The 12,979-nt window shown below is 28.9% G+C and overlaps 4 protein-coding genes, 1 long non-coding RNA gene and 8 other non-coding genes across 21 annotated transcripts; 2 read left to right on the top strand and 11 right to left on the bottom strand.

Annotated features, from left to right (window-relative positions):
• Window positions 1-12: 12 nt before the first annotated feature.
• Window positions 13-4,027, bottom strand: LOC123678805. 9 transcript variants are annotated; one of them, XR_006747294.1, is made up of 11 exons: window positions 3,730-4,027; window positions 3,497-3,540; window positions 3,198-3,247; window positions 2,947-3,007; window positions 2,661-2,733; window positions 1,760-1,804; window positions 1,541-1,585; window positions 1,090-1,141; window positions 829-889; window positions 314-400; window positions 13-118 (listed from the first exon to the last, which is right to left on the bottom strand). XR_006747294.1 is itself a non-coding variant. In XM_045616033.1 (9 exons), the coding sequence occupies exons 1-6, from the start codon at window positions 3,298-3,300 to the stop codon at window positions 1,139-1,141; spliced, it is 330 nt and encodes a 109-aa protein (XP_045471989.1). In that variant the 5' UTR covers window positions 3,301-3,480; the 3' UTR covers window positions 13-118; window positions 314-400; window positions 829-889; window positions 1,090-1,138. The 9 variants fall into 9 exon arrangements, 3 of the variants coding, with proteins under 3 accessions (XP_045471989.1, XP_045471988.1, XP_045471990.1); XR_006747295.1 differs by lacking the exon at window positions 3,730-4,027 and adding an exon at window positions 1,322-1,366 and having other exon boundaries at window positions 3,497-3,683; XR_006747296.1 differs by lacking the exons at window positions 1,760-1,804; window positions 3,730-4,027 and adding an exon at window positions 1,322-1,366 and having other exon boundaries at window positions 3,497-3,683.
• LOC123679389 lies at window positions 183-257 on the bottom strand. The gene has a single exon (XR_006747399.1). It is a non-coding gene; the product is annotated as a small nucleolar RNA SNORD36 (small nucleolar RNA).
• Window positions 468-537, bottom strand: LOC123679388. The gene has a single exon (XR_006747398.1). It is a non-coding gene; the product is annotated as a small nucleolar RNA SNORD36 (small nucleolar RNA).
• LOC123678806 lies at window positions 980-2,066 on the top strand. Its single transcript, XR_006747299.1, has 4 exons — window positions 980-1,159; window positions 1,220-1,382; window positions 1,441-1,601; window positions 1,660-2,066. It is a non-coding gene; the product is annotated as an uncharacterized LOC123678806 (long non-coding RNA).
• LOC123679392 lies at window positions 1,433-1,501 on the bottom strand. The gene has a single exon (XR_006747402.1). It is a non-coding gene; the product is annotated as a small nucleolar RNA SNORD18 (small nucleolar RNA).
• Window positions 1,652-1,720, bottom strand: LOC123679393. The gene has a single exon (XR_006747403.1). It is a non-coding gene; the product is annotated as a small nucleolar RNA SNORD18 (small nucleolar RNA).
• On the bottom strand, window positions 1,871-1,939 carry LOC123679394. The gene has a single exon (XR_006747404.1). It is a non-coding gene; the product is annotated as a small nucleolar RNA SNORD18 (small nucleolar RNA).
• LOC123679395 lies at window positions 2,472-2,540 on the bottom strand. The gene has a single exon (XR_006747405.1). It is a non-coding gene; the product is annotated as a small nucleolar RNA SNORD18 (small nucleolar RNA).
• Window positions 3,607-3,675, bottom strand: LOC123679390. Its single transcript, XR_006747400.1, has one exon. It is a non-coding gene; the product is annotated as a small nucleolar RNA SNORD18 (small nucleolar RNA).
• Window positions 4,028-4,605: 578 nt separating the features above from the next.
• LOC123678803 (60S ribosomal protein L4-like) lies at window positions 4,606-7,373 on the bottom strand. Its single transcript, XM_045616030.1, has 6 exons — window positions 7,213-7,373; window positions 6,719-6,899; window positions 6,201-6,571; window positions 5,537-5,907; window positions 5,075-5,228; window positions 4,606-4,767 (listed from the first exon to the last, which is right to left on the bottom strand). The coding sequence occupies exons 1-6, from the start codon at window positions 7,213-7,215 to the stop codon at window positions 4,648-4,650; spliced, it is 1,200 nt and encodes a 399-aa protein (XP_045471986.1). The 5' UTR covers window positions 7,216-7,373; the 3' UTR covers window positions 4,606-4,647.
• On the bottom strand, window positions 4,833-4,901 carry LOC123679391. The gene has a single exon (XR_006747401.1). It is a non-coding gene; the product is annotated as a small nucleolar RNA SNORD18 (small nucleolar RNA).
• Window positions 7,374-7,665: 292 nt separating the features above from the next.
• Window positions 7,666-10,495, top strand: LOC123678799 (protein asteroid). Its single transcript, XM_045616024.1, has one exon. It carries the CDS (start codon window positions 7,786-7,788, stop codon window positions 9,967-9,969), a length of 2,184 nt encoding a protein of 727 aa, XP_045471980.1. The 5' UTR covers window positions 7,666-7,785; the 3' UTR covers window positions 9,970-10,495.
• A 1,000-nt stretch (window positions 10,496-11,495) lies between these two features.
• On the bottom strand, window positions 11,496-12,962 carry LOC123678801. The gene has a single exon (XM_045616027.1). It carries the CDS (start codon window positions 12,855-12,857, stop codon window positions 11,634-11,636), a length of 1,224 nt encoding a protein of 407 aa, XP_045471983.1. The 5' UTR covers window positions 12,858-12,962; the 3' UTR covers window positions 11,496-11,633.
• Between the last annotated feature and the right edge of the window lie 17 nt (window positions 12,963-12,979).

Raw genomic sequence — 12,979 nt, 5'->3', positions numbered from 1 at the left:
ATAAAAACACAATTTCAATATCATCATAATTTATTTTTCAATTCAAAGATTCAAATCAACTTACATTCATTTATTCAAATAAAAGAATAGATGTCCTTCCAAAAATATCACCATCTACCTGAAAAAAAAACTTATTTGAAAAAATTGATATTAAATTCAATAAATGGTGGTAAATATCTTGAAATCATCAGGGTTAAAAAGCTCGTTATGTACCATCAAGGAGTATTATGGACAAAGTGAAAATCTCATCATTTAACTTTCAAATTTTTTAAGTAAATTTTTTTTTATAGTTAACATAAAAATTTCAACATACCAACTTGATATCTCCCATGTTTGTGATTTATTCAATTCGAAAACCAATCTGCATTCAGCATTATTTCTTGCAAATCTAGTGTGATTTCTGTAACAAATAGGAGAATAAATAATAAAAATTGGTAATGAACAAAATCATTAAAATTCTAACAGAAGTTTATCAGGGTTAAAAAGCTCATTGTTTGCCAACAAAAAAATTATGGACAAAAAATATCATCATTTAAGAATTGTAATTGTTTATATTGACCTACATACAGAGAAAAATAGACTATTTGGCAATTTTTCCAATCCTCTCAAATTATTCATTAATCCACATAGATAATTTTATGGGTATTTGATAATTTTTCTATTTTTAAATTAATGAATAGGTATTTTATATCATGAATATTCAAATTAAAAATCTAATCTACGAGGATTTCAATAATTAAGTTGATATTTTCTATATTGTAAAATAGCCTATCAGTCTTTCTCTTCAAGATATAAATGATACTGTTCAAGTTTAATTTGTGAACTTACCTATTGTTACATTAATTCCTCATCAAAAAGTTTGCCAAATGTTGAGACACAAATGTTGGAGCTGGAAAATAATCTTATTAGTTAAACATATCACAAATGTCAAGTAAATATTGACATTTATGAAGAAACAAATGTCAGTAGTGAATGTCAACGAAAGTAATCACGGTTTATCATAACCCAGTGCTCAAAGCATATCATCATTTAATCAAAATATGAATCAATATACTCATTATAAGCTAGTTGAAAAAAATAAATTCTTACCTGTAATCAATAGAAGGAATGAAGCTGATCTCACATGGAAGAAATGGAATTACTGAAATTAAAATAAAAAGTTAGAACATCCACAATGCTGCCAATATAACAATATAACTGAGATTTATAAAAATTTCAGAGCTTTGATTGAAAAATCATTCAACTTCATAAACACGGACCAAAGCAAATCATCACTGAAATCTCAATTAAAAAAAAAAGAAGATTGAAAAAATATATTTACCTAAAAATATTGAGATTCACCTAAGAAATAGAATATGATAGTAACCTAGAAAGAAGAGAAAGTATATTAAAAATTATGGAATAATAAAATAATAAATTTCTAAAAATTAAATATTTCAGAGCTTTGAGAGTGAAATCATTAAACTTCATAAACACGGACCAAAGCAAATCATCACTGAAACCTCAATTAAAAAAAAAAAAATTGAAAAAATATATTTACCTGAAAATATTGAGATTCACCCAAGAAATAGAATATGATAGTAACCTAGAAAGAAGATAAAGTATATTATAAATTATGAAATAATAAAATAATCAATTTCTAAAAATCAAATATTTCAGAGCTTTGAGAGTAAAATCATTCAACTTCATAAACACGGACCAAAGCAAATCATCACTGAAACCTCAATTAAAAAAAAGAAGATTGAAAAAATATATTTACCTGAAAATTTTGTGATTCACCCAAGAAATAGAATATGATAGTAACCTAGAAAGAAGAGAAAGTATATTAAAAATTATGGAATAATAAAATAATCAATTTCTAAAAATCAAATATTTCAGAGCTTTGAGAGTAAAATCATTCAACTTCATAAACACGGACCAAAGCAAATCATCATTTTTCAAACTAATGATAGTGAAATATATCGTTATGGTATTGAAATTTTGCTTTATCTGTATAACATTAAGAAAATCCTATTGTTACAAATGAATTAAAATTTCCCATAAAATCTGTTAACTCACCATTTCAACTGAAAGTTTCTCAGTTTTAGGACTTCGTTTTTTGAACGCAAATTTACAACATAACTCCAAACACCTGAAAAAACAAACTCATTAGTAATATTATCAATCAAATGAATATATAAAAATTTGCAAATGAAAAGTATCAGTAGTGAATGTCAACAAAAAGTAATCACAGTTAATCATAACCCAGTGCTCAATGCAAAATCATCATTCAGTTCTAGTTTAAATCAAAACTAAGTTATATAATATTCAGCAAAATTTTAAAATAATTAAAATTCAATCATACCTGTAAAGAATTGCAGTAATGAGCGTCTTCTTTTGTGCATTACATTGATGATGTGAAAACACTGAAAATAAAAAATGTTAGGGCATTTGGGTTATTATATAAAGCAAAAATAATTGAAATTCGTAATAGCTTCAGAGCTTTGATAGTAAAATCATTCAACTTCATAAACACGGACCAAAGCAAATCATCATTTTTCAAACTAATGATAGTGAAATATATCGTTATGGTATTGAAATTTTGCTTTATCTGTATACCATTAAAAAAAATCCTATTGTTACAAATGAATTAAAATTTCCCATAAAATCTGTTAACTCACCATTTCAACTGAAAGTTTCTCAGTTTTAGGACTTCGTTTTTTGAACGCAAATTTACAACATAACTCCAAACACCTGAAAAAACAAACTCATTAGTAATATTATCAATCAAATGAATATATAAAAATTTGCAAATGAAACGTATCAGTAGTGAATGTCAACAAAAAGTAATCACAGTTAATCATAACCCAGTGCTCAATGCAAAATCATCATTCAGTTCTAGTTTAAATCAAAACAAAGTTATATAATATTCAGCAAAATTTTAAAATAATTTTAATTCAATCTTACCTGTAAAGAATTGCAGTAATGAGCGTCTTCTTTTGTGCATTACATTGATGATGTGAAAACACTGAAAATAAAAAATGTTAGGGCATTTGGGTTATTATATAAAGCAAAAATAATTGAAATTCGTAATAGCTTCAGAGCTTTGATTGAAAAATCATTCAACTTCATAAACACGGACCAAAGCAAATCATCATCGGTATCTAAAGAGCAAAAACTAAATTCTTTATCTTCAATAGATGAGAAAAGGTATTTACCTTTCAAAAATCCAAGAAATGGAGGAAAAAGTGAATATACCGGGGCTGATCTGAAAAAGATATCAAATATCAGAAATATAATTCTGCGATCAAATCGAGGCATAAATGTTAATTAAAAGTATCAGTAGTGAATGTCAACAAGTAATCACAGTTTGTCATAACCCAGTGCTCAAAACGCATGTCATCATCAATGATTTCTTGAAAATTTTTAGAGGGGGAAACCACCCTTCAATTCAAAAAACAATTAGAATTAAATACTACTATCTACAAAAAAAGAATAAAAATACAAAGTAAATTACCTCGAGACATGGAGATTCACCCAAGAAATAAAAAATTTTTGTACCTACAAAAAAAACAAAAAAAATGAGTAAAAAGAAACGATACATAACAAAATATTCAAATCAAAATATATTTCAGAGCTTTGATAGTAAAATCATTCAACTTCATAAACACGGACCAAAGCAAATCATCATCGATATCTAAATACGAAAAACTAAAATCTCGAGTTCAATACATAAAAAAATTAATTTACCTTTCAAAAATCGGAGGAATGGATAAAAAATTTAAAATACGGGGCCAATCTGAAAAAGATAATAAATAGGATTAGAAATATAATCATGTAATAAATTCGTCACATAAATATTTATTAATGAGAAGTATCAGTAGTGAATGTCAACGAAAGTAATCACGGTTTATCATAACCCAGTGCTCAAAGCATATCATCATTATTAATGAATTTTTGAAATTTGAAACTCATTTACGAGAAGATAAGAATCAAAAAAGTTTTAGAAAAATATGAAAAGTGACATACCTTGAGACATGAAGATTCACCCAAGAAAAAAAAATAATTTCACCTATAACAAAAAAAAAAACATGAGTAAAAAGAAATAAAACAAAACCAAAATATTCAAATTATAAGATATTTCAGAGCTTTGAGAGTGAAATCATCAAACTTCATAAGATGGACCTCAGCAAATCATTTACACGAAGATATTTCAAATTGAAAACCAACAGTTAAAAATTAAAACTTTACATTAAAAATATTAAATCTCTGGTCAAACAGTAAGTAAATAAAAAAAATTCATTTACCTTTAATATTCTCGTATCAATTCAACCTAGATGCACCTGCAAAGAAAATAAATCAATTATTATCCGAATAAATATTATTATTATTATTAAGAAAAATGACCCATTTTAATTCTCACCTCCAGACCTCTTATTTATTTGTTCATTAAAATTTATAACTTCAATATTTTTTCAATCTTAATTGTATTAGTAGTCGTAATGTTGATAATTTATTCTTATTATTAATAGTAATGTTCAATTGTGTTAATACTAATATTCATTAATAATGTATTGAAAAAGATATTAATCATAGACGGGAGAGGCAAATAATAAAACAACTTGGTCATGTCAATGTTTTATTACATTATTTAACATAAAAACGAGTTTATTTCTTAGAAGCGGCTTTTTTGACTGGAGCCTTCTTCGCTACTTTCTTCTTCTGTGCAGCACGTCTCTCTAATAAAGCGGCTGTCTTTGAAACAGCATGATCAGCAGGCAAGGGGGTCTGAAAATACAAAAGATCATTTTAAAATCAGGAAGGAAAAAATAAATAAGCTCAAAATAATGAAAATTTTCAGAGCTTTGATTGAAAAATCATAAAACTTCATAAACACGGACCAAAGCAAATCATCATAATAATAACCCCTATAAGTGCGGTTAGAATATTGGTGGGAGTTATATAAATATTTTTCACAATGAACTTCAGAGAGCTATTTCCATATGAACACATTTCTTCCATAATTTTTTAATTTTGCTCAAAAACCCGACTTCACATTAGTGCCTTTCAAAAAAAAAAAATGTTAAAAACTTACATCACGTTTCTCTGCAAGAATCTGCTCCCTCTGTCTCTTTTGGGCTGAAAGAATAGCCTCACGTTTCAGCACAGCACTGTAAGGATTAAGCTTCAACATAGCCTTAGTGTTTTTCAATGGATTGAGACGACGTACTCTACGATTGATCTTCTTTCTGTAAATAAAAGGGAGTTTTAAAACAAAGTCAAATCTTCAAAATATACTGCTCAAACACAAATTTTCAAATCCTTTCAAACTTTCTAGTGACTTTTTCAAACAGATTACAAAAGTTAATATTGTAAATAATAAACCAGAAGTGTATATTTTCAATTTGCAGATTTTGCTCAAAAAGGAGCGAAAATGTAATCAAAAATTGCTCATAGTTATTTGAATTTAGATTTACAAGGATGCCTATAATGAGGAGAAAATCGTCCTTTAGACCTATTTGCAGAATAGAACTATGAAAAACAGAGTTAGACTTACTGTGGAGCACGCAAGACCTTCTTGATTTCCTCAGATTTCAGAAGCCTGGAAAGATCAGTATTGGCCATTTTAGGTTGGGGTAAGGTAAAACCTTTCTTCTCGCCAGATGGAGTTTTGTATGTGCCGAAAATTTTGTCCAAACGTTTGAAAGAGGACTCAGACCAGATTACGAAACGGCCTACATGACCACCTGGTGCCAATTTCAACAGGTTCAATTTTTCAACATTGACAAGTTCTACACCAGGAATGTTACGGAACGCCTTCTTGATACCATCATCCTTCTGGTAGACGATAAGGGGTCCTTTCCTTTGGATGCGTCTACGATTACGCATCTTACCTTTTCCGGCCCTCATTCTCTGGCTTTGGTAAACCTAAGATAATTACATGTTGTTCATTTTCAATAATGATCCCAATGTTGAGTCCACTTTCTCTATTCACAATTTTATTTTTCAATAAACTTGAATTCAAATACCCTTATAAATTGGATGAAAAAGTGGACTTGAAAATACTATCAAAAAAAGTAAATCATATAGTGTTCTAAGATTAAAATATTACATATTATAATTTAAAACAGGTGAGGCAATATTTGAGTCTCATTTCTAATCCCAAACAAATAGTTGATTCAGAACACTTTTAGAAAAAGATTGCATGAAATAAATCGTACCTTCTTAACATCTCCAAAAGCCTTGATATTCCTCAGAAAAGCAACAGCTTCCTTGGTTTTGGAAATTCCCTGTATATTATCGGAAACAACCAAAGGAAATTCTGGAACCTGTTCAATGACATGTCCTTTGCTCATCACCAAAGCTGGTACACCACTGGCAGCAATAGCAGCTACGAGGGCATTACGTTTCTGTTTGATGTTAATCCTACGGTGCCACCTACGCCATGGTTTAGTGGGAGCAAACATACGACCACCTCTACACATGTTTCCGAAAGCACCCTGACCTGAACGATGAGTACCACCTCCTCTAACACGAGGGATACGAGCAACAGCCCTTCCAGTTCCCCATGACTCAGCAGATGTTTGGTGACCTGAATTAAATTGCAAGATTAAAAGCAAAAACCAACAGACCCAACTTTTAACAGATCATTATGAAGACTTTAATTTTGAGGCATAAATGATTGAGGAATGACCATGTAAATATTAAAGGATTTAAAAGTAATATATGATATTCTCACCAGCTTTCTCACTGACGCTATAGGGTTGTCTGTGATTCATAGAAACCTGCTGATGAACAAATGAAACAATATCAGGCCTTATTGGGGCCTTAAACACTGCTGGTAAAACGACATTGGAATTTTGAATTGGCTGTGCCTTCTCATCGAAGACACTGATGAGCGGTCGCGCTGCACTCTGCGACTAAAACATAAAAAAAATTAAAAAATGACAACATATAGGTTAACTGCATTAATCCGCTATTTACAACTAGCAATAAATATGCTGGAAGAAATACCCTGATTTCATCTTCAAGAAAACACAAATTAATTGCAATCCAGTAAAAATATATTTTGTATCACAAAGTATAGATAATTTAAAAATTATGGAATATGGAAAACACGTGGACTAAAAATTTACGTTTATCATAATAAATTTAGTATTCTTAAAACCTCAGTACTTCTTCCATATATTCGAATTTAAAATGCGAATTCTAAGTAGAGAATTGAAAACTTACCATTATTTCAAATTGTGTTTTCTATAAGTAACTTTACTAATATGCACACACGACGGCTAACAAATCCGCCATGAAAAGGAAATGGACGACGAAGAACACAGATGAATTTAAATTCGATAAACCAGCGTTGCCAACCACAGTAGATAATCTTCTTTAGAATTTCGTGATGAGTTTTATAAAACTTGATTCCTATCAATAAGTAATGAGAAATCATATTTCAAAAAATAGTTGAACGGAAAATACATGAAAAATGTTTCATTTTCCAAAAAAAAAACTATCAACTTCAAATAACTATCCTCGAAATAGTATTCAATACATGAATCTAAGGAATAATAATTTTATATATATCGCAGAGGACTTTAATCATAATAATAATAATAATACATAATATAAAAAAAACTAATTATAACATAATTCATAGAAACAATTTTTCTGTGGAACTAGTTCGAAGTTCCATAGGTTATCTTTGTTTTGTAACTATGTGTATATAGCTTTTTTCAAACCGTTTTATTGTTATCAACATATATTATTAAGTTTTTAATATAAATTGGCAATTGATAGTGTTCCGAAGCAATGGGCGTAAGAGGCTTTACAACTTATATGTCTAAACATTCCCATCTCTTTCATGAAACCTTCAAATTGAAAAATTCTTATATCATTATAGATGGGAGTGGTATTGCTATCAGTTTATATGTTTGGCATACAAAATCACATGATTGTTATGGAGGCGATTATGATAGTTACGCCAACACAGTATACAAGTTCTTCAACTTGTTGAAAAAATGCAATGTTATTCCTATAATATTATTTGATGGTGGATACGAAAACCGCAAACTCAGAACAGTCCTAAGTCGTATGAAGAGCCGAATATGTTCAATTAAGAAGCTTAGCAGTTCCAAATCGAGGGCCATGAATATATTTCCATTGTTCACAAAAGAAATATTTCAAGATATTGCATTGTCATTAGGAGTAAAATGTATAAGAAATGATCATGAAAGTGATAGTGAAATAGCTTGTTTAGGAAAATTTCTGGAATGTCCAATATTAGGATACGACTCTGATTTTTATTTCTTTGATACATTGTACATACCATTTGTAGAATTTCAAATGAGATCAGTTGTTGATAAGGAATCTAGTAGAAAAGACCATTATATACCCTGTAAAGTATATAAAATTGATAAATTTCTTACTTATTTTGGAGGATTGAACAAGACTAATTTACCTTTACTTCCAGTTCTATTAGGAAATGATTATGTGAAAAAGAGTATGTTTTCATCATTTTATCAACATATAAAAATCAAAAAATCTAAAACTGAGAATGAACAACAGAGATTGATAAAATCTGTAATATGTTGGCTTAGAAATGAAAGTTTGGAATCTGCCATATCCAAAATTCTAGGAAGATTTCAAATAAAAAAAAGAAAATTAATATCTTTCAAACTTCAAAGTGCCATGAAAGGATATCTACAAAACAACAGTACAATAATTGAGTATTTAGGGGATATAGATACACCAATTTCCAAAAAAGAAGAATATGAAATAGATATTTCAAATATTGTACCAACTGAAGCCGATGAAATATTTAGTGATTCTGACCCAAGTGACTCTATTTCTGAATTAAGTGAGGTAGATATTTCAGAATTGCAGAATATCGAAAATTTGGTAGACGATAATGACGAACCTGAAATTGTATCAACTGAAACAAATGAAGATTTATATTTCATTGAAAAATATAGGAATTGTTTATTTCCGCAATGTTTTGCTGATATAAAATGGAAAAACATGTATTTTTGTCTACCACAAGTTGAAAACTATGCAGACCCTAATTCACATAAAATTAGTTTGGATATTCTAGCTTGTATTCATAAAATCTTGAATCCAATGACTGAAAAAACTTTCATTTGTGTTTTAAGAACAGAAGGCACAGTTATTAAGAAAGAACAACAAAAACCATATAGTGGTAACTTACCGAGTTTAGACAAAATTCAAGACTTCGATCTTAATGAACGTAAATATCACCTATATGAAATTCTCAAGATCGATGTGACATATCAAAAATTTATAAATATGTTTCCATCAAATTGGCATATATTTTTGTTATCCATTTATTATTGGAAAAAAAATTCTAAGAAAGTAATAGATGTATCATATATTTATTCGTTGCTTTTATGTGCAATAGTTCTCAATTTCATTGATTCAAAAATTGGTTTCTGTAGATCTCCTAAAGTATTTGAAAAAAAGTATAAAACTCAAAAGCTAGATGCTCTATGCTCTAAAGCTGTAATACATTCAAATTCAATTAAAGATTATTTCAAAAGTATTGATCATGAGGAAAGTCTTTTATGTATGAGAGCCTTGATGCCTTTTTTTGCTATACAGCCTAAAAAACCTGTTGATAAAAAACTAAATGAAGCATCTATCGTTGGTTATTTTTCAGAATTTCAGAGTTGTGTTTTGCATATTAAATATTTAAATGCACTTCTTGGTTTTCCATTTGACAATTTTCTATTTTCAAAATTTTTTTGTGGAACATTTTTGTATAACACTGTTGTGGATTTCAGAAGAAGATCAAACTTAGAATCTTACTTCGAAATTTTGTTGAAAGATTGCAAGAATATAAGGTGCAGTGTACAAATGATAGTTCAATATATAGAAGAGTATATTGGCCCATTTTGTGAAAGTGATGCCAAAAAGCGAAAGAAAAGGAAGAAGAAGCAGAATAAACAAATAGCTTTTGAAAATGAAGTTTTTATTTAGTAAAAAATTTTATCCAAGATTTTTATATATTTCAACTTTGTGACAAGATTCTGTTGAATAAATTTTTTTTTATATTATTTTTTATCCAAGATTTTTATGTTTCAACTTTGTGACAAGATTCTGTGGAATAAATTTTTTTTTATATTATTATTTTTTGTCTCTTAGAAAAACCTAAGCTTTTAATATATTTTCAAAATTACTAAGGTAATACTTTGTATAGATTTGGAAACTCAATCAACATGTATTAGTTCACATGCCGAGATATTCTTAATAGTTCAGTAATGTGATACCTCCACATGGATTTATGTAGATCTAATTTTTCAAGTACTAGCGTTCTAACAAATAAAAACATTGCTTGAAATTTTTCATATCACACAAAATATGATGAAATGATTTGTGTGGGAGACCTGTATATATGAACTTTTCTTTCATTTTGCCAATGAAAAAAGAATAGGGTAAATGCACTGGTTAGCCGACCAGCACTGGATCTCGATCATTCCGTGATTTGAGATAAAATAATAATAAAAATATATCATGTAGTGCAAAATATTTCTCGACCATTCTACCCTTCCAAGATAGTTTGCATAGTAGGGGTATAGGTCAAAGTTTTCGCGCTAAAAATTAGTTTATATTCGTCTATAATAGGTAAGGGTTTTTTCTCGTCCTCTCTTAGAAAAGTGCTTTGTGATATATGACCAGAAAATAGTAATTATTTATTATTTTAAATGAATTATGTGTGTATATTTTGTTCTATATGAACTATAAGACATATTTTCAAGTGTATTTCAATCAAGAAGCAAATAAATGTATACTTTTTTGTTTAATATTCGGCGGTCGCGAACTGGTATTGGAAAATTTGTATCTTTTATTTCTGGACTAGAGTGGTCAAGAACCAATATGTTACTTCAATAATTGTTTATTTCAAGCGATATATTTTTGTTGGATCATTTTCGTTTTCTTTCGATACCCTGATTCATTTATATATCTACTTTCTGAATATTAGTTTGCGACCACCGAATTAACGTTGAAACACTTATTTCTAGCTTTAATTTTTTCGCGGTCGAGAACCAATTTGATTGTACTTAATTCTCGACCACTGGTGGTCGGTGTTTCATATTTTATTTACTCATTAGTTTCTAAATAGATATTAAGAGCAAAATAACCAAAGAATGTTGTATGAGTTACTATTTTAAAATATTTATAGAAAGTGGAAATTTTTGCAAAATAATTTTTTTTACATTCCGAGTGTTTTCATATTTAATTACCTCATCTGAAACCCATCTGAGTGATAGGTAGTGATGTCGATGATACAGTATCAAAGTAAGTACTAATCACTCATCTCGCTCTAAAGTTTTATATGAAATTTTCAAGTGGAGCGGCCACTATTATTAGTGGTCGAAAACTAACAAAAATGGTCGAGAACTCTGCAGCGTGGTCGTGAACCGAAGGTTATTGAGATTTTCTATATGTTTTCACATTTCAAAGGTTAAATGCGAAAAGAACGCTTAAAATTATATGACAAATCATTTAAAACTCGCCAAAGAATCGATGAACACCAACACCATTAAAATTTGATAAGTTTATGTGTGAAAAAGTCGTGCTCGAAATCGATGTTTCTGTTAACTGGTCGAGAACCAGTGCATTTACCCTACATAAACTACAATTTATTCACTATAATGTATACCTGCAAGAATTGCAATGTATCCATTAACATAAAAAGGAGTACATAATTCAGAATCCCAGTCGCGTATGGGTCTGAGATTTGAATAAACATTTTTTTCAATATGTTTAATTGTCTTCTTTGGAAATAATTCAAATCGTTTAAGATCTTCTTCTAATTCTTGTTTCGTATAAGAAGTTATTACTAAAGGGGCTTCGCTATTAATTAATTTTTCTAAGGACTTTTTCCAAGTATCTTGCTGATTATCAAATTCAAACTCATGTAAACCAGAATTGAATGTTACAATAAGGTCTGCATGATCTATATTGTTTGCATTATGATAAAAATCATTCACATATTCAACTTTAATATTTTCACAATCATATTCTGGAGGTTTGTTCCATTTACAATCAGGACCAATAAAGATGAATTTACAGCTATCCAAGTTTATTATCCAATTATTCAAAAGTTGAAAATTTAATTTCCAATCAGTCATTAATTCGAAAATATCAGCACCTACTATGTGAACTACTAAATTGCTTGTTTTCAATTTGCGATCCTTCAAAATGTTACATTTCTCTAAGCCATAAATAATTGTCAACATAGTAGCAAAAGTATCACTTACATATATTTTATCAAGAGAATCACTAAAGTTTGACATGTCCAAAATATTTTCCATACATTTATGTATATTATCAGGTAAATGCCTAATGTCAGTTTTGATTTCTTTCAATTTTATTTCTTTAGCAGCTTGATATTGTACTCTTGAATAAAATCGATCATAATCTAAGCATAACTTCAAACTATAACAAACTGAATAATGAAGCTCTTTATGGATTGTTTGATGTTCGGATGAACAATAAGCAACACAAAGGCAATTCTCACAATCTCTCAAGTTTTCTCTGGAATAACATATAGCACATGCCCTAGGGAACATCCACATTTGATTCTCATATGGCAATAATTCTCGTTCTAATGACTGTTGCAAATATAATTGTAAAAGAGTTCTATATGATCTCCACTGGTTGTATCCACAGTTAACATTTAGAGTAAAAATTTTCTGAGAATTCGCCAAAAGAGAGCAAATTTGCTTATGATTTTTCCAGTCAGATATTTGATGTTCTTTACAACAATAAGTGATAAATTTACAGGAACCACATCTTTTCATTGCATCCTTCTTATATTCCTTACATACATGGCAAATACTATTGTAAAAAAAAATCATCATGAAGATTTTAATTTTCCGACAAGGTAAATATCAAAAAAAAGCCATCAGTGTTTTCTTGTTTAAATTTCCTGTTAATTCCATAGACAGTTAATTCATATTTCATAGACAAAAGTTTGTATATG

The sequence above is a fragment of the Harmonia axyridis genome, chromosome 4 (genome assembly GCF_914767665.1).
Source record: "Harmonia axyridis chromosome 4, icHarAxyr1.1, whole genome shotgun sequence".
Lineage (NCBI taxonomy): Eukaryota > Metazoa > Arthropoda > Insecta > Coleoptera > Coccinellidae > Harmonia > Harmonia axyridis.
The sequence above is the reverse complement of the archived record's forward strand: the minus strand, read 5'-3'. Positions and strand labels throughout refer to the sequence as shown.